The following is a 27,419-nucleotide window of genomic DNA, read 5'->3' as shown; positions in this document are numbered from 1 at the left end:
GGGTTAATATTGGTTTAAAGTGTCAAGAGACATAAAGATGTTAATGAGAGATCTGGCATTAACAGCCAAAGTTGATGCTGTGGTTTTAGTCAACAGCATGATGAACTGTAAAGAAATTTAGCAGTGCGAATAACAACAAAGAACATAAATCAGGTGAAAATCCGCACTTGTCAAAATTCCAAACTACCAATGAAAGACTGGAAACAATGTGTGACCATGAGTCCCCTCAACTCTGAAACAACATCTCCAGCAGCACTTGGCCTCTGAGTTCACTGGAAATGAAAACTCAATTTGCACTCATTATATGGAAAACTCCACAGCAGTTCAGTTGTACTCAACTGGAACTAAAGAAACAGAAAAACACACAACTCACAAGCCTGGTCCTGCACACTGACTTCTGCAACTCTAATGACGTTGATTGTTTAAACATGCAATTTTCTCATAAAGCATCATTTTAATAACAGCTGAAAAAACATCTGAGACCATGTATAAAAATGTGATATTTGATCAAAATACAGTAAAACAGTAATATTACACATTTAAAATATTTACTATATTTTAAAATAAAATTTATTCTTTGATAAATAGAAAGTTGAAAAGTACAGCATTTATTTTCATGAAAATATTTTGTAACATTTATAAATATCTTTACAGTAGCTTTTGCAAATTTTTAGTGCATCTCTGCTGAATAAAGTATTAATTTCTTACAAAAAAAATCTTGCTAATCTCACACTTTTGAATGGTAGTCAAAATTTCTGTGAATTAAACTTAATTTTGGCTAGTTGTCACATGTTCCTTCAGAAATCATTTTAATATGCTACTCTGGTCTCAGACTTTCTGAATCCATGTTGCAATTTTTCTAATATTTAACAGTAAAAACTAAAAAAAACAGCACACTGCTCTTGTTATGAAAGTTCCCTTCTGTTAAACAGACTGTCCATTTCCAACAAGCATAATCTGACCTAATTGAGGAAAGCTTGCAAACCCTTGGCTTGCTAAAAAAACGGTCAATGATGCAGCAATCTTTTTTAAAATACTTTAAAAATATTAATAAAAGAAAATCGAATTCATGCATACAGTGACTTGCATACACCTTTTCTTTAAGTGTGTTTTTAAATTTTGAATTAAAATTCATTCTAATTGAAATTTAGCAAAAAAAAATTGTATCACCCCGATATCACCACAAAGAAAAAAAAGCATAATTCAACCGCTATGTAATTTAGCTTGAAATTAATTTTTTTCTTTCGTTCTTATATATTAACTTTTTACTACTTTAAAAACTTTTGTCTGCCAAACCAAAGTCATGTGATGCCATTAACATAAAAAACATAATAAAATAAAATAAAATAAAGACCTGCATACCCTAATGTCAAGGTCAACAAGATTCTTAAAATATCAGATACTTTGACCGGAGAAGGTCAGTTCAGGTTATAAATGTCATGTGGTGTGGTGACTTATGAATTAATAATGAATGATATTTTTTAAAAAATAATATTTTATATATTTAATACAAAACAAATGTGAACAGGCCTATTTAAAGTGTAAAAAAGTATTATTCTTGTTTTTCTTTTTCTTGTTTAATGACACACTTTGAGTCATTAAACAGCTTTTTAAACAGTTTTTTTTTTAAAGTGGTATAAAACCTTTTCAAAACCATAGAAAAATCAACATGAATAAAAATGTTTTTTAAACATTTATAAAATCTTGGCACATGCTTTAAACTATACACTTTCCTTTATCATGGTCAATCTTATACGTCACTAAGCCACAGACATCTGCGTTCATGAATCCCAAAATGGCAGTTGGGGATAGACTGACCCCTCTTTCTCAGTCAGATGTGAGCTCTGCTGAGTTAATCTACTCTTCCGCTCGCTCCCAGCATGTGTATAGTCTTACCTTTATGCCCCACTGTAAATAGGATTAGTGTTTCAGTTGTCTGTGGGATACATAAAGGCCTAAAGCGCTGTTAGGGGCCCTTGTCTGTGAAGAGCAGGTGGAGAGAGGAAAGAGAGATAGGGAGAGAAAATTATCTACAAGCTGACTATACGTTTCCAATTGTGGGAGGTGTGCATATGTATGTGTGTCAGTGTGTGTGCGGACTTAAGATGAATAGGGAGATAAGCCCCTGAGATTAAAATGTATGGTAGAAAGGGGTTTCTCCTGTCATTGTGTATGTGTGTTAAGGGCAGCCCTGTGAATTAGGTCAGGGGCCCAGGCCGTCTGCTGTCGAGAGCTGCGGAGCCGGTTCTGTCAAGGTGTCAGAAAAGTGATGTTTCTGTACTCTAAAATTGTAAAGTGAACGTCTCAGTGCAAACACACAGTAACAAGGTACTGATGGACAGGACAGACGAGACTGTCGGCTGAAGAGACTCAGCTGTGTAGCATTAACCTGTCAACATTCCAGTTAATGCATTAAACTAATTGCACTTTGAGTCATCTATAGGATGGGAATTCTGGATATGCAATAACTATTTGATTGATATGAATCAAATCCCTGCCTCTAATTTTACATTTTGAATCAAACATGTCAAGTATGGAGTGTGTAAGTGCCCTTAAGCGAGCCACTTCACTTTGGGGAGCCTCAAGAGTGCAGTCAATCTCACTACCTCCCTTCTCTTGCCAGACTTACACAGTCCCAGACAACTGGGGTGCTCTTTGCCCTAAAAATATGGTGAGTCAAGGCTTGTCGCATCAGGTTTGATGTCAATGACATGCAGTGTTATTGGTTCGCGCATGTCTTGTCACTGACTTCAGGCCTGGTGTGGTGTGTGTTGACACTCCATAATTAAATATGCAAAAGTGCATATGATATTTGAGAGCTACGGGTGATTTTGTTTGTAGACCAGTTTTGTCATTATTTTATTTTTATATTTATTTATTTTCTGAAAATGCTAGAATAAAATAATGAAAATGAATGGAAAAGCTAATAAGAATAAAATGTTGGTTTCTCAATAAAGAAAGGAGTGTGCAAAAGTATAGCAGTGTGTAGGACTTTGTTTTATATTACATTTTTAATGATATGGAATAATAATACTATGGAAGATTGTTTCTGCCATGGGCTAAATAAATACATTTAAATCACAATTTTTGCAATTCTGTGTTTACATAGCACAATGCAGACCTTTTTGTTTTTGCAATTATTTTGCAGAAAGAATATATAAACAAGAAATAAGACGTAAAATCTGAATTCTGAGTCTATATCTCGCAATTCTGACTTTCTCAGAACTGAGTTTATATCTCATATCTGAGTTTAATTCTCACAATTCTGACTTTTTTCCCTTGCAATTCTTTCGCAGAAAGAATAACCTCATAATTGCACAATGTTAACTCGAGATATAAACTCACGTAGTGAGATGTAAACTCAGAATTTATATCTCAGATTCTCAGTTTAAATCTCGCAATCCTGAATGTTCAAACATATACGTAATGCAAATTAGAAATAACCAATAAAATATTGTCATAAATTGATATTTTTTCTTCTATTGACTATGGCTGCATTTACAACAGGAATCTCATATCTGAGTTTAATTCTCACAATTCTGACTTTTTTCCCTTGCAATTCTTTCGCAGAAAGAATAACCTCATAATTGCACAATGTTAACTCGAGATATAAACTCACGTAGTGAGATGTAAACTCAGAATTTATATCTCAGATTCTCAGTTTAAATCTCGCAATCCTGAATGTTCAAACATATACGTAATGCAAATTAGAAATAACCAATAAAATAGTCATAAATTGATATTTTTTCTTCTATTGACTATGGCTGCATTTACAACAGGGAAAAAAAGCATATTTTAGTGTCCCCAGAACATAATTTGAGTGTGAACGGGTTAAAATTCTGATTTCTCCACTATATCGCACCAATCAATGTGCGCTTTTGCGCATTCATTCGTCCGCTGGTGTTTAATTTACTTTGGACCCCTCGGAAAGTAAGAGAGCAGAAGCAAGAATGTGTGTGTGTGTGTGTGTGTGTGTGTGTGTGTGTGTGGGAGGGATTGGAGGGGGCCGCGCGTCTGAACCAATCAGCAGAGAGTATCGCTCATGTCATCTCAGCGCACTGAACACACAGGCTCTTTAACTGACTGCAGACTGCGTGTTTACTCATCGCAGCTGGGATTCAAACTCGCTTTCTGCGTCTCCGCTATGCTGACCCATTGGTTCGCGTTATTTGGATACTGAACAGCTCCACGTCCTCTACAAAGACCGCTGGTTTACTTTCTGTCTTCTGGACTCGAGCAAATGACACAATTTCTGAATATTTTCTAACAGCAACGGAAATAAATCAACTCATTTTGTCCCCGTAAGTATGTTTAAGCATTGCTACATGCCCTAAAATAGGCTGCTTTGTTTTGTTTTTTAAAAATACAGGGTCGTAAAATGTCTAGTAATTCTAGTACTGTGATGTGCAAAAACACGGGGAAATCAGAAACAGTTTTTTTCAGCTGCGTAGGCATGAATTAAAGGTACCATAATGGAAAGCAAAGAAAGTGCGTGAAGTTTCTATGCGCGTGTGGGTCAATGGCTAATGAAAACGTACAATAAAATGATTTTTTTTAAATGCAAATTCTTTAAAATGTATTCGTTTTATTCATGTTGCTTTTGTATGTTTATAACTAAACAAATTATTTGATGACCCCAAAATGTCAAGTGGTCTAACCATGAAGTAAAAAGTAGCCTACTAAAATACATACAATCAAAATATCATATCTTTTCAAAATAATGACATTGACACACAATTATGGGGGATCTAAAGTGGTCTGCCCTGTTTTATGGTTTTTTCTTTTCACAAGCAAACAAATAGGCTTTACACTACACAAAATTAATATTATCAAAACATAAATGATTCTCATATATAAAATAATAATAAAAGAAAATGCTGACAGACATTATAATAGCTACAAGTCTCCGGTTAAACCGCTTAGACATTTTACTTTAAGATCCGCAATTCTAAGTTTAGAAATCCAAAGCATTGAAAACATTTGTGTATGCATGCCATTTTTATGTATTTAACTGAATAACTTGACTAATGAAAAAAAAAACTGACTGAATGAACACAAATGATTCAGGATGTAACTGCATTTTTGTGAAAAAGAAAAGAACTCTATATATGTGTTACATCGCTTAAACTATAGAAACACCGTACTTTACTTACCAACTATAGTGCGTAAAGACGCACGGTGACTTACAGCATATGGATGTCTGGTGTGAAGCCCTGCGGGTCTCCAGATGTGTGTATACACACACACTCAGCTGCTCCTCAGGTCACTACCGGCATTAAAGTGTCTTTTTCCTGGTATTCAGGGTGCCGTTTGGTCTCCTGACATGCATCTCACCGATCCATGACCCAAAGACTCACCTTTTCCATAATACAAAGAAAAGAATGCTGTTAGTTGTTCAATACTAGCCGTTGGGGACCATTTCCATATAAGTCGAAAGAGACTCTTACCTTATCGGTTCTCTGTGAAACATTTGTGTAGACTCGTATTAGCTTGAATGGCGGACATGGTCTTACTATATCGTTCGTAAACGTAGTATTTTGATAAAAGATATACTTTAAACCGCATAATGTACATCTGTTTCTTATTTTTGAGGCAGGATAACGAGCCAGTACTTTGTAAATTGGGTGTTGGTGTCCTCTAGCGGTTGCTTTGCTTGCGAATGGCCTGACGATGTCTTCTTGTCCGTTGCTCAGCAACAGATACGAAAAATACGTCAGAACAACCGTTAACTTACACTAACTTAATACATTATAAAATTAATAAACCTAGTCCACCTTAAAATGACATTTTATCCCGTATTTACAGGACATTTTCACCCAAAAAAATAGTGTCATCATTCACTCAGCCTCATCTCATGTTGGCTAGCGTTAGGCAGAATGACAGCATTGCAGCAACAAAAGTGAGTGACTAAAGTTAATTTTGTAACATGTTAAAAATGACTGTTAACCTTTGTAGCACCAGAATGAGCAGTTTTGAGGTGATCTACATCTACTCCTTTAAGCAATGCTTGGTATTTTAAGACACTCCATGTGGGAGTGAATGACAAACCAGTTAACTAGACCCCTGGGGCTTCTCAGGTGATTTGAGTGGAAGTGGCAGATTTCCAAATGTGGCACAGAACAGAGATCTGAGATTATGTAAAGACTCGGTTAATAAATGAGCCATTACTACCACATGTGAAGCTCGGTTTCAGAGAGTGATGTAGTGCGCCCTCTTGGCTTGCCTAAATATGTGTTTTGTTTGCTGTTGGGTTGTGCAACTGACTATTATGGAAAATAAATCAGAACTTTAAGGTAAAGTCATAATTTAGACAGTGAGTAGATATGTGAATTTCTGTGTGATGAGAAAATCTTGAACAAATTTGCTCGTCTTGACATTTTTAAGCTTTTTTTTAGTACGGGTTGGTTAAGCTTATCTGTGTTTGGAACTTATATGATAGATACATTTGTCTAGCATGTGTAATAGAGGGATATTTGTGTGAGAACAAGTCCGTGTGTGTGCGTGTAGCTACAAGACAGAAAGGACAGAAAGAGCGATTCTAACCCCAGATCTTGCCTGACAGGATATGCTCTGAGGAGTGCTTGTATATGTATCTGTGTTGATTTACTAGTGGCAAGCAGAGGAGGTTCACAGTGGCCCGTTTATGCCGAGAGGCCCTGATATGTGCTCACCTATGCAAATCACCCCACACCTCAAACACATTTAGCAGCTTTCTATCTGCCCGGCCTGTGAATGCTGCCAAGCATGGAGAGGGGGCCAGAAACATGCTGCTCTCTCTAGTTGTGCTGAAAGAGTCAAAGAGTCAGATTCTGATACAGGCCAGCTGGTATTTAAACTAGCAACTGCTTCAGACCACTTCTTAGACAACAAATATTTCCTCAGATAGCAACGAGAACAACATGAGCGAAGCCAAATAGTCTAAAGCAATGCAAGTCAATGCTAGTAGCTGTTTGAAGTTCGTAGTGCCATTGTAGTCTTTAGTGCCAGGGTAATCATATCAACAATAAATGAAAAAGGTAGGAACATGATCAGCCATATTTGCACTTTGACTCAAAATGACTCGTTTTCTTTTGCTTCAACTGAAAAGTTTGGGCTCTGTAAGATTTCTTTTTTTGAGCGCCAGGGTAATCATATCAACAATAAATGAAAAAGGTAGGAACATGATCAGCCATATTTGCACTTTGACTCAAAATGACTCTGACGTTTTCTTTTGCTTCAACTGAAAAGTTTGGGCTCTGTAAGATTTCTTTTTTTGAGCGAGAGAGAGAGAGAGAGAGAGAGAGAGAGAGAGAGAGAGAGAGATTAATACTTTTATTTAGTAAACATTAAATCAGTAAAAATTGACAGTAAAGACATTTATAATGTTACAAAAATATATATTTCAAATAAGTAGTCTGAACAATCATTCATTATATTCTAGGGCTTCTGGCACTATATAATATATTTCTGTTTGGAAAAGATCACAATTGAAGTCTTTATTCAATGAATATCTAGCCAGCTGTCAAATCTAAACAATTTAAGTATGTGCATATTCAATTTGGATCACAAATAGTCATTAGATAACATTTGGTGCAAATGATTTCTATATACGCAATGGTATATAAAATATTTTCAAGCTTTTAATACAGTAACTATAAAAAATTCACATTGTTGGACATTTTTTGTATCTGCTTGAAAATTTGTCAGCCACTCATAAGATTATTACCATCTAATCACTCTACACCAAGTATTAATAATAAAAAATATGTTCTTTTGAACTTTCTATTCATCAAAGAATCCTGAAAAATGCATTGTGGTTTCAACAAAAACATCAAGCAGCACTAAAGTTTTCAATATTGATAATACGAAATGTTTCTTGAGAACAAAATGACCATATTAGAGTGATTTCTGAAGGATCCTGTGACACTGAAGGCTGCTGAGTGGTTGCAGAAAATTCAGCTTTGCCATCATAGGAGTACATTAAAAATATATTAAAACAGTTAGTTTAAATTGTAATAAGTTTACAATATGAGTGTTTTATTGTATTATATTGTATTTATCAAATTCAGAAGCATTTTTAAAAAATCTTACCGACCCCAAACTTTTGAACAATAGTATAGCAACCAACACAAAATCCTATTGAAAGCTAAATAATGTTGATTAAAAGTGAGCACAGAAAAACTGAGAAAATGGAAAGAAGCCTCCATGACTGACAGCTTGTAGGTCAACGCACTTGTCTGAAAAATGAAACACAAATGTCTGGCCTTGGCTCGCTCACAAAACCAAATCATATTCATGGACATGTTGTGGAACAGCGGGTCGATATTAAAACGCATTGTATTCCACAATCTGAGTTGAAAGAACACATAAGGGAGGAGACAAATGAGTTATGAGTATGAGGTAAGAAAGAGTCAATATTTTGCAAAGCCAAGGGATCAGAGCAATTGTTATACATGACTACTCAAGATTGAGTATCTAAACTAATCATTTAAAGCTCATGAACAAAAGTTGTTTACTTAGAGCTTTCCTATCACCAAACACGCCGCTAGCCGTACTTTGCAGTTTTTGTTACAGCCACATGAGTGTAAACTGACATTAGATGGTGAGGTTCGTCAACCACATTAAGTCAATGATGTTGTGGAACAGCGGGTCGATATTAAAACGCATTGTATTCCACAATCTGAGTTGAAAGAACACATAAGGGAGGAGACAAATGAGTTATGAGTATGAGGTAAGAAAGAGTCAATATTTTGCAAAGCCAAGGGATCAGAGCAATTGATTTGATTTTTTTTTCTTTCTTGTTTAGTTTTTTGTAAATGCAAGTGAGAACAAGTTGATTTGGCACCGCAGTAATTACCCACAACAGGCAGTATCAGAGCAGGAGATTAAAGGCAGGTAATGATTTGGCTCAGTCAGACAGACGGCTGCTGGCAGCTGCCTTATAATCAGAGTGTGAGGATGAGACAAGGTAAACACGTGTGGCAGACGTTCAGCAGCCGGCCGCTTCCGACAGCGTGGAGATAAGAGCATCTCAACCGTGATCGTACAGTCATCCTGACAGCTGAAAGGTGGCGTGCTGCTTGAATTACGGCTGTTTGGATTGAGAAGGAGCACAGATCAATGTTTCCGCTGATATGATAACTGACTGGCATTGAGATTAAATATACATTTACATTGCAAGTGTAACTGTTTTATAAGAGTAGGTATGATATTTCAGAGACAGATTTCTTGGCTTGTGCGCAAATGGATTTCCCGCTTCCTCCTCTGATTACTCTCATGTGAATGTTGTCACATTACCAGGCCTTAAAAAGCCAATGCTGTTTGCAGTCGCCAATTCAATCAGGATGTCCCTATTTAAGTACATGCACTCATGAATCTGTGTTTCTCTCTCACTCACATGCTTACCAGTCATTTGATGGTCGAATATTCTGTCAGAGTCATGGCCTAGTGGTTAATGCACGTACTCAAACACATTAAGCCATGGCGCTAATATGGGCGATGTGAACTCCGATTGAGTCTGCAACATTTCCCATTCACGTCAATCTCATCATTTCATGTCTATCTCTCATGGTGCCTAAAAATAAAAGTACTATTAAAAGTAAAAGTAGTCTGAACAATCATTCATTATATTCTAGGGCTTCTGGCACTATATAATATATTTCTGTTTGGAAAAGATCACAATTGAAGTCTTTATTCAATGAATATCTAGCACAGGTATAAATAGCCTCACAGTGAAAGTAAAGTACAGTCTTGTTTGTCAAAAAGTAAGGTTGGTGATTAGCACCAGGCTTGTCATGTTACCAGCTTATGAATTATGTGAAACAGGCTGGATTGTATAACACCCTATGTGTGTTTAAGCCCAAACAATCAACCTGCCCTGGGGGTTTAGTGTCATTATTGTTGCATACTCCCCTCTTGGTTTTCTGGCTTGCATTTCCCTGCTGAGAGAGGAGTAATTACCCTCCAAATGGGGATGATGCAAGATAACATTCACTGTTGTACAATTTATCATCAGAATGACTGAAGTCTGTGTTTGGCACTCTCCGAACGGTGTGTAGGTGGCCTCCAGATCGCTTACTAACACTTGACCATTTGGCCAAAAATAGGTGTGCTAACTTCAGCATTTGAAAATAATTGGACATTCTTGGTTTCATTTGACATTTAAAACTGCAATGAAATGGAAGCAGTGACAGATCTTTTTCCATATTGGGATAAAATAGAGTAAAACAGCTTATCAAAAAACAAAAAAAGTTGGTTCAATCCATCGGTTTTTGGTAGGATAAAGGCAGATCTGAATGTGAGCTTGCAGTCATTTGTGAGAAAGGAGCGGGGTTTAGCAGTCTTTCTCCAGAAGATTGAGTTGGTATTTTGAATAAAAATTATGAGGTCAAAGAATATTCAAAAATTAAAAATATACATGGATGAATTGTTCAGAATACGATCAATAACTTGCCTTTAAAAGTAGATAAGATGAATTTGCATTTCATGCTGACTTTAAAACATTAATGTAGGTAACAAATGACCACATATAAAAACAATACTCACCGCTTGACTAAACTATGTCAAACAAGTCCGTTCCCTCAGCAGCCATCTTGGAAACTCCCCAGAGCAGCTATTTCCAGTCATAAATATTCACCGAAATATTTGTCAGTTTTACATTACAATAACATATTTGAAATGAGACATTAACATCGGTGTCATAAATTGCAGTTCTTTAGCACAAAACCTGCAAATATAAACAGTATTTTTCAAGCTAGGCAAGCTAACACACATTTGAAAGTAAACAGACACCGCCTCTTTGAAAAAGGTGATTGGCTTCCTTATCAATGGGGCGGGGCTTGCATTCTACTATTAAAAACATGATTGGTTCTTTTAACTGTAATTCAGTACTACAGCTGAGCGTAATTATTTATGTAACATTTTGTAACACAGCAACGCAATTGCTTATGTGAAAGGTGTCTGTGTTTTACATCCTTTTCTGTGTATTATACATGACTACTCAAGATTGAGTATCTAAACTAATCATTTAAAGCTCATGAACAAAAGTTGTTTACTTAGAGCTTTCCTATCACCAAACACGCCGCTAGCCGTACTTTGCAGTTTTTGTTACAGCCACATGAGTGTAAACTGACATTAGATGGTGAGGTTCGTCAACCACATTAAGTCAATGATTTCTTCATCGACACCTGGTTAAACTGCATGCCAGGATCCGGAGCCAGGAAAAACTAACTAATGAACTAGCAAAGCATATCAGGCTCATTGCTTCAACATGTTTCAGTGTATCCTCGCTAATAAAAACAAATCGCACGGACTTGTACCTCTCCTTGTTATTCCTGTCTGTTGCGCTTCCTCTGTGTGTCGACCTGGGAGTAAAATCTCCTTAATAATCACAGTCAGCAGCATTAGGAGCAGATGCTCGGTGTTCGTTTGGTATGAGGAAAATGATTGTAATTAGGAGATGTAGATGTAAGGGCCTGATGCTCTCAGTGGAGTTTGAGGAGGGTTGTTGTTGGGCTGGGTGGTCTTCAGGTCTCTACATGAGGCCCTCAAGAACTTTTTCAGAACACCTCTAATTACACATGATTTTGTGGTTGCAGGACTTTAAATTTAGCTCTCATTATGAGTAATGAATGCACACATGTACAACATATACGCTTAAACGTAAACAATTGCTGGCTGTCAGACAAATGTACTGGTGGACACTGTATGTGTACCTTGTCTCTTTAAGTCTAGAACATCCAGTAAGGGTCATATTCCAACCCAAACTTAATAAATCATTGGTAAAATAAAAAATAGGAATTGATCGTAAAAATACACAAAAATAAATTATTATTAGCATAATGTGATAAAAATGCAGTCTTTATTACTATTACATTTGTTGTGAATAAAAGTAATAAATAAAAACAATAAAAAATGTAGTTGTTTATAATATAACAGTAATAATAATAGTAATTATTATTGTTTATATAATATACTTATTATTAGTAGTAGCATGCATTTGATGCAGTATTCTTTATGCATATATATATATATATATATATAAACATTGTATTACAGCAATTGTGAACTACAAATACAGTGGGGGGAAATTGTGTTAGAGAAATATTCATTAAGAACAACTGGAATTACAATTAAAAAAAAGTATTTTAAATGTTTTGTTAATTATTTTTATTTAATTATTGTAATTGTTCATAATATATGAAATGATGTCACAAGACAACATTTTCAAAAAAATATATTTCTTGTAAACTCTCAGAAAAAAGGTACAAAAGCTGTCACTGGGGCAGTACCCTTTGAAAATGTACATATTTTACATATTGTACATATAAAGACATTAAAAGTGTACATATTTATACCTTTTTGACAACTTGTCCCCAGGGACAACTTTTGTATCTTTTTTTATTTCTGAGAGTGTACAACTTTAAAATAAACTATATTTTGGTGTGACATGAGACCTGGGCATTATTGCAGCAAACAATAAAAAAAATAAATTGATGGGATTGTGCATGTCTTTTATCTCATTGTTTAACTTCTGAAAGTGTAAGCCCACCTGTGTCTGGAGAGGTTAGTGTGACCTCTCCTTTTTTTAAAGTGGAATGTATCAGTTAACAATATCAAATTAGTCAAGCAGGAGAGGACATGGAGGCCAGTATTAAAGCAGGGCCCATTATGAACTAAATGCATGCACACACGCAGCTGGATCTCTGCAGATGAGAGGTCAGACACGCACCGCATATATTATCGTTACTATAATCATCTCCACATTATACCATATACTTTTATAATACAGTCACACTTAAATGCAATTACAGTATTTTACAGTCAACACGGGTTCAGGTCAGGTTTCCAAACTGAATGGGGATATTCATGCATCCACAAGAGGACAAAATACAAATATCTTTTTAACCCACAGGACTAGTTCTTTTCAGTCTAGGGCGATACATATAATTTCTGTGGCAATCGTATTGAATAATGTTGTTTTTACTGTATTGAGGCATGAGAACTATCAATAGTGGCTTATGTAACACAATACACCATAAATCCCCATGGGATTAACATAGGAAGACGATGTTTTTTTATTTTTATTCAGGGACCTTTATGTACTTGCTGGCCGTTCGAAACAGTGGCTAATGTCCAAAGGATTTCAATTAGCTTGTGTGAAAACCTCTTTATTTCACAACGTGTCTCTACACATTACAGCGTGTCGGTAATGCTGGATAATTTGACCTTTCCACTTGCAAACTATTCAGGAACATGACTATTGCCTTTTTATTAGGCTTTACAACCCTGTGAAGGTGTCTAGCAAACATTCATTGGCAGGCTATAAAGTTTTGGCGCACATAAGTTTACCATTTTCTTTTATGACCTGATATCTCACACCAGCTTGTGTCTTTTTACTCTTCCGTGAGTCTGAATATTAACACAACAGTGAGAAAAGCACTTGCTAAAGCATTGATAATGGATATGGTGTTTTGACTGGCAGGAATGGGTGAGACTTTAATCACTTTAATCAGGCTTCAACGTCTGTAAGGAAGTTTCCAGGTGTGAATAGCCAATTCAATTCAAATTCAGACTTCAGTAGTGAGTTCAGTAGTGTTAGTGGACTGAATGTGAATGGACTGATAATGGGTAATGAATAAGGACTTTGCGATTGAAGGAAAAGTAAATGCTTGGCGATCTGCACTGTATGGAAAATGGAGGGACGACCATTTGAGATTTCAATAAACTTGAATGTTTAGTTTGTGCATTTGAACTATGGATGTTTAGGATTAAGTTTTATGAGAATAGCTGTAGTTTTACTTGGGAATATCTGAGAACATTCTGACTAATTCTTGTGTAAATTGTAAGGAAATTATTTGAACTTCCATTACTGTCAGGTTCTCTTTTTTTTTTTTGTTTTTTTACAAATGCAACCAATTTGTTTTTATTCATTAAGATGTTTTACCGATAATTAAAAAAAAAATCTTCAATTTAAGATTTGGCGACCTTAAAAATTAGGACTAAAACATTGTTGAAACAAATTGACATTTTTGGCTAAAGACAACCTTTTTTATTTGTTGCTCACCTCTTCTCTTTCTTTCTCGGTACATAAACCACACTATCGGCTTGTATAATGAGCATCAATGACGTTATGTGATGTTCGTCCTAAATTATTATAGTTTAAAAGCAGGCGTTAGTAGGTGCTGCTAAATTAACCGTTTGGCAGAAGCCTCCGCTTGATCTTAAAGTCATAATTTCACATGGCCGACAACATTTCTGTTTGTCATAATGCAAGTACATTACAAATATTTAGACAGGGAAAATATGTCAGAGCGAGTCTGTGTCAATTCACAGTTATGCCCTGAAAGACTATTCGATGCTTCATCGCTTCCTCCTCCGTAATCCTCAGTGTTACTTAAATCAGAACGACTGATCTAAAGAAATGGTATTCGAGAGACCGTCTGCGGTTGTCAGGTGAGAGAGACTGTGATGTGTTGTTCTGACAGTGTGAATTAAAACACATTCGGCGTGAGACATTACAATTCGGTCGTTATCAAATCAATAGCGCAATCACCATCCTGCAGAGGCTGTGATAAAAATGGCTTAAATTAAATGAAATCCAAAAAACCCTAGCTAGGCATCCAACACTTTTTTACACAAACATGACCGTATTTGCTTACAAATGTTGGTTTTGATGTAATTGGAGCAGCTGCGTGTGACCAATTGTGCCATGAGCCATTAGATTGATGCCTTGTCATCAACACGGGAAGGAAAGAGCAAATCTAAATACTTAGAGAGATGAGCGGAGGGAGCAGGGTGTGCGCGGGGGTCAGGGGTCACTGAAAAAGGCGTCATTAGTTATGTAGCACTGACATGTGAATGCAGCAGGGCAGCATCCATTCTTAAACACTTGTCAATTGGCGTGGCAATGAGGTGAAATATGCGTTATCGCTTATAATGGCTTGCCAGGGGAAGGTCGGCCCATTTTACAATGGGAGGAGGAGGATGTGAACCTTAGGTGTTTCGCACGTAGCTTCCCTTCCCTTTAAGATAGTGCAGAGGTTACTGTGCAGGGTTTAGTGGTAATATGCTGCAACTTAAGCTTTCCAAGGAAGCAGGAAAGGTTGTGAACCTGCTCCAGGAAATGATGGGAACAATGTCTATTAACTGTGGTTTCTTTGTCTATATCTAGATAAACATTCCCAATAAGGTGTACTTTCTCTAGAAAAATAAGGTTCTTCTTTCTCATTGCTTCTCTTGGTTTCATATTTCTCTTATTAAGAATCACTGTGGCATTTTCTGCCATTTTGATGGTGTTCCTGATAAACATCTTAAGAAGAGAAAGGGGTTTCTATCAAAGGTCATCCTGATGGTTAAGTGGTTCTTCACAGCTTCTGCCAAAAACCGAAGAGAAATCCATCTTGGTTCGCTTGTACTGTTGTTGCTATCTTATCTCGCTGTCTAAAATGACCTCTCAGTTCTGGAAGATGCTTGAGTTCTTCACGGTGACTTGAAATTTAACTAGGATGATTTGGCATTTGTTCAGTCTAGCAGTTTCACACAGGCTTAATGTGGCATTTCGACTGGATCGTGATGAAGTAGCTATGACCAAGCAGAGATGCATGTGAGGAGGGTCCAGCTTTTGTGTTTTGTGAGTATAATGATAAAACTAGCACATCTATCATTAAACACTTGAAATGCACTCTGCGATTCAAATACAACCCTAAAACTTATTATGCTTTTTGACCATTATTCTTAAAGCTTCTTGAGAGAATATGACTTCTCAGGGGTTTTTCCTTTGTGAGATTCCAGAACTGGAAAGGAATCAACACAATAAGGTCATTGTATCCGATTGAAGTGTGGAGGTGAGAGATGACCATTGGGTCCGTCGTCACTGTCAACACACTGAGTTCAGTCTGAAGGAATGAAGAGGAGGGGGATACTGAGCTTATGGAAATGCCTTCAAACTTGTGAGAAGTGAATCACAAGTAGGGTTGGGAACCAACCTGTATGTCCATTGTTCTCTGATGAGCCGGTCCTTTTTAGTGAATTAATAACGTACAGCACAACCAGTGTAGTCTGATTCCTTACAGAATGACTCTAAGGAGTCGGTTCTTTTTAGTGAATCAAACACATTAACTGAAAACAGATTACAGATAAACTGTTTTTTTACTGTTGTATTTTATAAAATGAGTAAAATGTTACCCAATATATTTTTCTCCACATATTTACTCCTTATAATGTACTGAAAGAATAATTAAGGAATGAGAATCGATCACCCCAGAATTTATTTGTTCATTTACTCACCCTCATGTTGTTTCAAACCTATATGACTTACTTTCTTCTGCACAACACAAAAGAATATTCTGAAAATTTGGAATGCTTTTCTCCTTACAATGAAAGTAATTGGGGTCCAAAACAACACTGGACAGAAGAAAGTCATTCAGGTTTAGAAGAAAGTCATTCAGGTTTGGAAGAACACGAGGGTGCTCTCTACGCTCTTCCTCCATAACTTGCACTAATTGGAACCTTTTCCCGAAATAAATTTTGGACACAAATGCACAGATATAAAGTATTGCAACAGCGGTTTACTTGAAATGTACTGAAAGGTTACATAATTCATTATTCCAAGCCCATATCTGATTCGGTGAGGTTAACATATATTTCCTGACCACTCTCCGTTCTTCCTTGACATGATAAATGTAGCTGAAAAAACAGGAACTCTTGGCCATTGGTGGAAAACAACAAGCCCTTGATGCAACTTATGCAACATTCAATGGCGTATGAACTCTTCCAGGATGTACTTGACTTTGAATGTTTAGGAACAAAACAAATGACTCTGCAGATTGAAGAGGGTTTGCCATGGGATGTGGACAGCTCTCTTACAGCAGGAATTTGGATGAGGGTTGTATTGGGATGGGGGTGGATTTCAGATTGAAGTGTAGGGGGAGGGCTTGAGTGTGAAGGGGGCTGGCCCAGGGGGGTCTGACTACAAGAATACATGCTACTTCGCACACACATCGATGCATTCATTTCAACGTGTTCACAAACACAGGAAACAACTGCATTCTCACTGACTATCCAAGCTACAAACCCCTTAGGGGAATTTAGACGGAATTGACCTGATATCATTGTGGACATGCTTGCTAGACTCTTCCTCTGTAACTTGCACTAATTGGAGGCTTTTCCTGAATGCTATAGGATGCATTACACACAGGTAAGATGCTTCTCGAAATGCAATCAAGTCTAAACTAGTCTTACACTGTAAATATGAAATTCTAGACTATACAGTCAGACTGATTGAGTGAGAAGTATTTGATGACAGATAGAAACAACAGTTGAAATAACATGGTATAGCCATATGAAGTTTTGACATTACGGAACTGAGATGAGAAGTGGTCACAAAACAAGAGATACAAGGAGGCACATTTACACTTGGAATCTCTCAGGTACCATTTACACCTGATGTTGAGATTCACTTGTTGGAAAATTTTTAGATCTAATCATTCAAATCACATTTGGAGAAAGTCGAAAAATGTAACATTCATGTATATTTGGGAGGATTTTTCTCAACTTTTCTTCCAGCTTGTTTTTTTATGTTATCAACATGCAGTATTTCGTAACCATTTTAATATAAGAGGCTCATTCATTTAAACTTTATTCCAGTGTTCTTTGAAATTTGCTAATTTACTAAACTAATTTAGTTAAGGGGGAATGTAATGTATTATTAAAATATTTGGGGGTCCAAAGTAAAAATGATAATTTATCATGTATAAATCTTAATATGGGAGGACGTGTCCCATTTAGTTAGTAAGATGTACATGTGCAGGTATACTTGAGCTACAGCAGGTATTTATCTCCTCTGTCCAAGTTTACATGATACAATGCATAATTAAAAATTTGAAGGACTAAATACGTCACGCATTATCTTGTGGGGTTTTTTTTCATCTGATGAATGCTGTGGCTAATGGTAGTCCGATTAATGCATAGCCTATATATGCTGAGAACTATACTACCTAGTGGCAAATTTACATTGCAAAGGTGGCTTTCAGGTTTCTTTACACTGTTTAATGTTGCTCAGAGGTGGCATAAATGCATTTACGCAGCAATTACAACTGTTTAATTTGATACTAGGGGCTGAAGTGGGTCTGAGCAAGCATAATTTAGTCTGGCTTTAATGCGGCATTGGGCCTTGACCAGGGACAGATCAGCCTTAACTCTGCTGTGTAGACACCTAACTATTGGAGTTCACAAAAAACATACACTAATACAATTTCAGTTAGACTAAAGAGTTTACATGACAATACAAGAGAAATTATTGCTTATGTGTAACTAAAAATTCAAATGCGTATAAATGTTTGTGGTGGTTAGTGCACTGGTCATGTGACAATTTGTATTAAGCTTTTATGAAGTGCTACAGGTTTCATTGAGCTCAATCTTTGGTTTCTATATGCATTGAGACCAAAATTGCTTGGCCACACTGTTGCTTGTAGCATGTCAGACTCACTTAGCTTACTTGACACTTTACATTAGCGAAACTTTCATATCCTAGGCTTCATATTTGACACAGTAACTCCCATCCAGTGCTAAACACACACTTTCCTGTCTGAGGTGCCAGTAAGATCAGTGGCATCAGTGTTCAAACTATACCGTGGACTTTGGGGGGGGGGGGGGGGGGGGGGGGGGGTCGTGCCTCAAATGAGGGCTTACAATGTCTCACAAAGCTACATAACAGCCACAAGTGTATGCACTACTATTATACTTTTTTGACACGAATTGATAGATGAAACAACAAACAGCCACCCACAGATAGTCTATAAACAAAGCATCAGGCTGTCTTTGAGTTCACATGAACAACGGTTAAAGTTACTCGTCGTCAGGCTACAGAAGAATACGATAATTCCTCCGTTCAATTAGGCAATATTTTTTGAGCCCCCCCAAAATTTCACAAATCACGTTTTCAGGGGAGCCCATGTCTTATTAAGGGGAGCCGAGCTCCCCCTAGCTCCCCTGTAGTTCGCACCCTGAGTGGCATACATCTGGAGCGTGTTTACATTTCTCTGCTGTTGCGACTTTTTAAAAAAGACCTCTCTTCAATGTTCCTTTGAAAACAGGGCAGGGTAGAACCGTTCTGTTTTTGTTTTTGCCACAAAGCCACACATTGTGTCGGTGCCAGAGAGTGACAAGGTGTAATGTGAGTGCTAGTGTATGTTGGCCCTGGAAGCCACAGCAGGCATTTCCTACTCTCTAAGACATTTTTTTAAAGAAAGTTGGCAGAGAAAATACCAAAGCCTTTAGCTTTATATATAATTCATTTGAAATTATCAGATAAATTTAGAGAGCCCTAAAATAATTCAGGTTTCTTTCTAAGGCATTCATAATGATTTAAAATCCTAGTCTGCCGCTTTTTTCATTGCTTGGTTCAGAGGACTGGATGTGGGTCTGACCATTCATTGTCATTCAGGTGTGGTAATTGCTGAGAAGTTACTGGGCACTCATGTGAGAAATGAATTCGCATTTGACTGGGGTCATAGAAGGTGATCTGTATTGTGTTCGAGGCAATCCAAATGACATTTTCCATTAAGAGAACAGGGAAAATGTTATCTGCCCCAAGATATCCCTATCTATCGATGCCTCTTTGTATTGCAAATCTATTATCTTTGCTTCTCAGGGTAGTTAAAATACTGGGAATAACAGATAACTCATAACATGCACAAGACCAGAAACCATCTAAACGTATAGTGGACAATCAAGACTTATGATAAAACATTCAATCTGTAATCTATCTCATAATGGACTAAAAGTTCTTAGGACTTTGTCTGTGTCTCCGGGGCAAGCTGAGAGGGGGCTTGTGTGAAGCTCCAACCTCAACCCAAACAAGGGTGTTCACACACTATATCGGGCTCATTTGCAATTCAAAACACTTGAAGTAGGAGTGTTCTTCTCAACACATTGGGACCAAAGGCATTTTATCTGACAGAAGGTACTCTGAAGTGCTTAAGCATCAAGATAAAGAAGGCATGGAGAAAGAGCCACGAGTGTTTAATCCTGCTTCGTGTACACATTGACATCTTATCTGCAAGCTTAAGGCTTGGTCTGAAAGGCAAGACTCTGCTGACATTTCAAAGCACAACTTCCCTTCATTTTAAATATCTGGCAATTCTCAAAGCTCAGATAGATAAAGCAAACCGCAGCACTGGAAGTTGCTCTCCAACTCCATTTTAATGTTTTGAGAACATTCTTCCCCTAAGGATAATGCATATTTCATAAAACAGATGCAGCTGTAAACTTTGGGTATCAAATTTGAAAATCTAAATCTCTTTTTATTTTTTATCTGAACAGTGGCCCCATCTGATGAGTCTTGAGACTACATCAGTGATCTGGCCCATTAATCGGGCACCGGACATGGACTCGAGAGGAGCCAAAGTGGCAATAGGATTTCAGAGGAGCTCAACCTCTGATGATGACTCTGGATGTGCTCTGGAGGAGTACACATGGGTTCCTCCAGGACTACGACCTGAGCAGGTAAACCTTAAGCCTCAAATCTCATTATATGCATAGATTTCTCACCAAAGTCAAGGGCAGACAGCCGTAACTAGAAGTATAAAGCATAACTCATGCTTTTGATACTTCTAATTATCTGCAGACATCCAAAAATTCAGGCAGAAACTGTCTTTTCCCTTTCTGAATCCACAATTTTTAGACATTTCACGCCAGACGGAAGCAGATGATTTAAATCATTTCCTTTTTCGTGGTTTTACTTCAAGTCTGATTCTCAGCCAATTTAGGTTTGTAATATAAAACCAGCCAGTCAAGCTTTTGAAGTTTGATGGCTGCCTTCACACTTGGCTATGAGATTTTCAAGAGGGTCTGAGCATCTGAACGTGAGGTTTAGGTAATGCATGCATTGGCTGGCATCTCATCTACCCTGAAACACAGCTGCACATGACCTTGCACGGAGGCCAACAGCTCTTAATGAATGTACACTTTGACGTGGGCAAAGTCTGGCAAGCTTTCTGAGTGGAGACTGGACCCTCTCAACCTTGACATTGAGCACACATGCGAACTATATCTGACTGACAGGGTGTTGATGGGCAGCACAAAGCCAGCTCAAAGTAGAAGAAAACTTTTAAAGGGCAGAACAACTAGTAGAGCACTACAGAGATAGGAAAATTAGGGAGGGAAAATATTTACATGTTGAAAAGTCAACCATTTTTCTTAGAAAATAAATACTATTGTGAGGAGCGAGAATTAGCGGTAATTGCTTTGAATCCTCCCTGCGGTGTACAAACTGTTGCAGGCATTTTATGTCCCCACTGAGATACGTCTCAGCAAGTGAAGTAATTAATGGCAAAATGCTTAAACTACTGCCATACTCTGGCAGGAAAATTAATAGCATTGTTTTATAAAAATATATTGTTACGCTTTTTAGTTTGCATGCTGATTAATCAAAAATGTTTGCTAGAACTTGTATTGTCTAGTAAATATTTCCCAAATCCATTGTTCAATGAAAAACCATATTACACCATTATGTTGAAACTATCTCTGTGGTTTCGAAGGTAACACAAAGTTAATTTATGCACGAGAAACATTTATGAACATTTAAACCACATTTATTAATTTATGTCAAATGTCAATTCATAAATTATTATACTCAATAATATATTTTAAGTCAGCTATTGAATTAGACAAGTACAAATTAGATATTTAATTAGATTAAGTTATAGAACCTTATTGTAAAGTGTTACCGTTTTAAAAAATATTACCAGTCAAAGCTGGTGTTCCTCAGTGTATTGGCTTAAACTGCTTGAATTGTACTTGTGCTTCAAGCACTAGTCCCAACAAAACCATTTAGAAAACCTGCTTTCTTGCCCTGCTGTGTGCAGTAAGCAAACAGAACCGAGACTGTGTCTAGGGGATAGTTGGCACTTTCCTGAAACAAGGCAATACACAAACACACATGCAGCAGAACCAATGGGGGTGGAGGTTGGTCTAGAGTGAAAGAGGGACTGGAGTGAAGCTGAATGTTTTTCTAATCCCCACCTTCTCCTCATTTTTCAAAACGTGGAGTGGGAGGCCTGACATCCTCATGAAAGCTCTTCCCTCAGTTCTGTGAAATGCACTGCAATCAGCTTTGAATGAGGAAGAAACTGTAATTTGAAGACAAAAACATAATTTCTGAGGCTTAGAGAGAATATAGGGCAATTTGTATGACAGCTCTCCGTATCGAATCCCACTCACATCCCAAACCCACTGCTACAGTAATAACAATCTACCTTCATCTGGATAGTAACACTTAAAACACAAGGAACATTCCAGCGGGCATCTATCTTTGTGTCTTTAATGGCGTACCGCCCCATAAATATTCTTCAGGGTCGCCACTGACAAGACACCGCTGTTTAAACGCTTTGTCCCGGTCAATGATATACCCACTTCCCCCTTATTGGGGAGACAATCGGGAGAAGCCTGTATGACAGGTTGAATGTAGTAGCACCAATTGAGGCCGGTGTCTCATTTCAGCTTTCAGCTGTTGAAAGCAAACCCTGATCCTCTCACTCTCTGTTTGCCTTCTTTCCCCGATCAGGTTCAGATCTACTTTTCGTGCCTGCCAGAGGAGAAGGTGCCATATGTCAACAGCCCAGGAGAGAAACACAGGATCAGACAACTACTCTATCAGCTGCCACCACATGACAATGAGGTACGAAGAAAAAAATGAACGATGAAAGTGACAGAGATGACTGCTGGAATACACAACGGTTTTACTAGAGGACTTTAAGATCGCATAGATAGAAGTGCATACAAATCCCTCTCGGGTTGGCATACAAAGATGTTTTAGTACGATCACAAAGGGGTATCTTTATCCTTTCCTCTAGCAGCAATAAAATGTTCCTCTGTGATTTTTATGGTGCTTGCTGTAAGTCCTAGTACTGTGTACTTTAGCAAATTCCTAGCATAACTCTGGGTTACAGATCTAAAAGGCTCCTCACGTGTGGCATCAGTTTACCCAACGCCCCCACCCCGCAAGGCCAAACAGAGCTAATTGTTTGTCTTTTGTCATCTTGTACGAGTTCCACAAGTCTGTTGTAAACTTTGAGGTCAATTTGTGTACTTTTTAACTTAGCTCCAGAAAAGAAACTCACGACTTTGGCATCAAATGCAAACTTTCCCCACCCCTTAAAAAGAGGATGAAGCCTTTGATAGAACTTATACCAGCTATTAATCTGTTCTTCATTTAAACAAATCTTTTTTTACCTTTGCTTCAACACAGATCCGATACTGCCAGTCCCTCAGTGATGAGGAGAGACGAGAACTCCACATGTTCAGCATTCAGAGGAAGAAAGAGGCACTTGGGAGGGGAACACCAAAACTGCTTCCCAGAGCCCTGCAGCACGTTTGCGAGCATGTATGCATAAACGTTCCTGGTATTTTTCCCACCATCTGTAAAAATTTAAACTTGCAAATATCAAAATTAAAGATAGGGCATGGAAGAGACCACATTAAAACTCCTAAAGGTTATTTTGTGAATGTCTTTAATGTATACTCATTCAACCAACTGCTACACTTGAAGGAAGATATATAGTTGTTCCTGTGACCATTAATTCTAGCCATATCAAATCTACTTGAAAATGAAAATGCAGTTTCTGCTTCATGCTACATTCACTTGTAAACAGTGTTGACTTGTCATGGCAAATCAGAAAACTTGGAATCAGGCAAATGGTCCAATTATGGCCTAAAGACAACCAAAGCACAGGGAAAAATCATGGAAAACATTAAGGATTACAACACACAATCTTTGGCTGAAGACCATCTCCTTCAGGGGCTGGAGTTAGCACATGAGAGCCAGTTCAGAGGGTTGTTTCCTGTTGAGAAGTCTTATAAACACAAACCAAAAAAGTCTAGCATCATAATACCTCCGAAAAACAGATGTATCCCTTCACCACAAATTGCCACACAAGACACTGCAGAGCAGTGCTAATCTCGGGTCTCTGGTTTCCGTTGCCGAAAAAAATTTGCGGGACACTCAACACCCCTGTTTCCAAGGCCAACGGTCATGTAGTAATAATGGGAAGCAGCTGTGAAATGAATACTTTGGCAAAAGTACTTATAAAAAGACCATGATTATGCATTTGGTCATGCTCAGTTGGTCTTTAGAAGACCATTTCAACAGAGATGGGGGACTATTTTTAATTAAAACTTAATGTATTTTTTTTGAAGAAGAATGTAGAATAAAGCCCAGTAAATTGTAGGATGACTTTGTATGGCCAGAGCAACCATACGCCAGCCTTTAATTCTCATAAAATCTTTTTTTGAATGGCAGTGTAAAGAGAACATTAAAGGTGGAGAGATGACCGTGTTTGCTTCACGAGCGGGCCCCGGACCTTGCTGGCACCCAGCATGCTTTACTTGCTCCACCTGTCAAGAACTTCTGGTAGATCTCATCTATTTCTACCACAATGGCAAAATCTACTGCGGTAGACATCATGCAGAGCTTCTGAAGCCACGGTGTTCAGCTTGTGATGAGGTGAGGATATATATCATTTTCTAAAGGACCAATATACAAAGAAACTAAATGTACATAGCCAATACAAATTTTTTATTTTGTGTCTCTTCATAGATAATCTTTGCTGATGAGTGCACTGAAGCTGAAGGTCGTCACTGGCACATGAAACACTTCTCTTGCTTTGAGTGTGAGACTATTCTAGGAGGACAGAGGTACATCATGAAGGATGGCCGTCCCTTCTGCTGTGGATGCTTCGAGTCACTATATGCAGAGTACTGTGAGGCCTGTGGGGAAAGTATTGGTGAGTTACCTTTGGAACAATTAAAAACTGTATGGCAGGGATGACTATTCCTGCTCCTGGAGGTCCACCAATTTGCTGACTTTAGCTCCAACCTGGTCCAACATACCTGCTAGAATGTATTGAGTAATCCTGAATACCGTAAATGGCTGATTAATTAGGGTTAAAGCGAACCTCTACAGGAAGGTGGTCCTCCAGGAGCAGGACTGGCCGACTCTGTTACCTGTATGAATATCTGGTTGAAAAAGTACAGCATTTCTTACTTGTTGATTTACCTTTATTCAGGAGTCGACCATGCTCAAATGACATATGAGGGTGTACACTGGCATGCTACTGATAAATGCTTCTGTTGTGCCCAATGCAAAACATCCCTGCTGGGCTGCCCCTTCCTTCCAAAAGAGGGCCGGATCTACTGCTCTAAGGACTGTAGCCTAGGTGAGGACGTCCATGCTTCTGACTCTTCAGACTCAGCTTTTCAGTCTGCCAGATCACGGGAATCTCGACGTAGCATAAGAATGGGCAAGAGTAGTCGCCCTACAGAGCAGTGCCAGCAGACAAAACTCTATTCAGCAACAGATTACAGGACCTCCAGTCTCTGTGGTGACAACACGGAGACTATGTGTCATCAACTAGAGAGAATCAACTTTGCAGAGGACAACTACTGGAGAGACCGTGATGAGCAGGAAGGCCCTGAGGACTGTGTGGAAGATTGGGCTGAGCATGAAGACTACATGACCCAGCTGCTACTGAAATTTGGAGACCGTGGTGTCATTCACACGGAGGACACCAGGCCAGCCGAGCCATGGATGATGAAAGACTCTGAGACCAACAGGACCAAACCAGAAACTAAGATCAGCAGCCATAATTTGGCAAGTAAGAAGCACCACAAAGAAATGTATTGGGCCCAGTCTCAGGATGGACTTGGAGACTCTGCCTATGGTAGTCACCCTGGTCCAGCTAGTGCTAGAAAGATTCAAGAGCTGGAGATGGATCAGGGAGCAGTCCCTGGATTCTGGTCTGAGCCCAGGCAATGGTATGAAGACTCATTGGAGTGCATTACAAGTGAATTCCAGAAGGCAGAGCTCAACATTGGAGATTCAATGGATTCTCTAGCTCTCTCAAATATTACAGGTAGGAATGTCATTTTCAAACAGCTTCTATCAGAGTCTTACTCCTTCTTAAATTAATCTTAATGACTCATAACATGTCTTCCATTTCTCAGGAGCTTCGGTGGATGGAGACAGCAAAGACAGACAGACCATCTACTCCCTCCAAAACATGAAAGATCAAGAGAGAGAGGATGAGTGTGATAACATTAGTAACATGGGCACACTAAACTCCTCAATGCTCCACAGAAGTGTTAATTCCCTGAGGAGTTTAACCTCTGAGCTGGACCATGAGGAGACACTGAGGCAAGGAGAGAGAGAAGACGAGGAAGAAGAGGACAGAATTCCACCTTATTTTGGAGAGGAACCACCCTCTCCACTGCATCTTCCAGTGCTGAGAAGGACCAAGTCTCAGTCTCAGCCCCAATCCAGACCTCAGCAAGTGAAGTTCTCTGACGAGGTTATGAATAAAGGATATTATGGCGGACTAGGCTCGAGGCAACCACCCATGAGCGAGAGGACTCGCAGACGGACCTATCACATAGAGGAGGAGCCACAGATACGTCCTGCTAACAGACATCACAAACGCAGACAGGGCCGGAAAACACGTTCAGAAAATGCCTTGCACCTGCCTTCCAAAAATCGGGGTAAATTGCATGTTGTGCCTCAGATAATCAGCTCAAGCATACCAGAGCCCAGGAACGGTATTCTTTTAAATCACTCAGCACACAGTCAGCACTCTTATCATCAAACCCCATCAGACTTTGCTCAGCAGGGCATGGTCCGAATGGACCACTTCCAAAACTTTTGTGACGATGATGACGATGATGATGACTGGTGTTCAACATGCTCCTCTTCATCTTCAGAGTCTGAGGAGGAGGGATTCTTTCTTGGTCAGCCAATTCCCAAACCACGATCTCAAAGTTTTCATTATTACACAGACGACTATCCGACTCGCGTCACTGCTTTAACACCTCCTTTCGGTTCACGGACCAAACTGAAAAAGAAAGGTCATAAGGGCAAGAACTGCATAATTTCTTAAGACTTTAGACTGAAAGCCTGCATCTGCTACAGCTGGAACATACACACGCGTGATTCTAAAGAAGCTGGAAAACAAAACTTTTTTTCCCTCGAGATTTAAGTTTTCTTTACAAGTACGGAGTGTCAGTTGTGTTGCTGTTGGTCTGAACAATGAAAGTAACATGTAATATTTCCTTGTACATTGTATAGCAAAACCATTATTCACAAAAAAGCTAATTTTCTTGAGTAGCATGTAGACTAACTAAATAATTATTTAATAGTGCAAGCAATGTATATTTGTTAAATTAAGATTGGAATACTGATATTTTTATATCCAAATATGTTAAATGATTAATTACGATTCCTGGCCTCAGATGTTGTTATAATTATTGATCAACAAAATTGAGGTTTGCCATTTTATTGACCAGGGGTTTGCAAATGCAAAATATATATGCACTATTCATATGCTTAATGGCCTCGTTATGTTACTCTGCAAGTGTAAAAACTGCACCCTTAAACATCTTTCTGTCTACAA

The 27,419-nt window shown here is 38.2% G+C and overlaps 1 protein-coding gene across 1 annotated transcript; it reads left to right on the top strand.

Annotated features, from left to right (window-relative positions):
- The first annotated feature begins 4,091 nt into the window (after positions 1-4,091).
- LOC107587146 (prickle-like protein 1) lies at positions 4,092-27,084 on the top strand. Its single transcript, XM_016274811.1, has 8 exons — positions 4,092-4,301; positions 20,302-20,484; positions 22,544-22,657; positions 23,228-23,362; positions 24,278-24,481; positions 24,575-24,761; positions 25,044-25,889; positions 25,981-27,084. The coding sequence occupies exons 2-8, from the start codon at positions 20,314-20,316 to the stop codon at positions 26,904-26,906; spliced, it is 2,583 nt and encodes an 860-aa protein (XP_016130297.1). The 5' UTR covers positions 4,092-4,301; positions 20,302-20,313; the 3' UTR covers positions 26,907-27,084.
- The last annotated feature ends 335 nt before the right edge of the window (positions 27,085-27,419 follow it).

This window comes from Sinocyclocheilus grahami, unplaced genomic scaffold, assembly GCF_001515645.1.
Source record: "Sinocyclocheilus grahami isolate Dianchi unplaced genomic scaffold, SAMN03320097.WGS_v1.1 scaffold90.1, whole genome shotgun sequence".
NCBI lineage: Eukaryota > Metazoa > Chordata > Actinopteri > Cypriniformes > Cyprinidae > Sinocyclocheilus > Sinocyclocheilus grahami.
The sequence above is the reverse complement of the archived record's forward strand: the minus strand, read 5'-3'. Positions and strand labels throughout refer to the sequence as shown.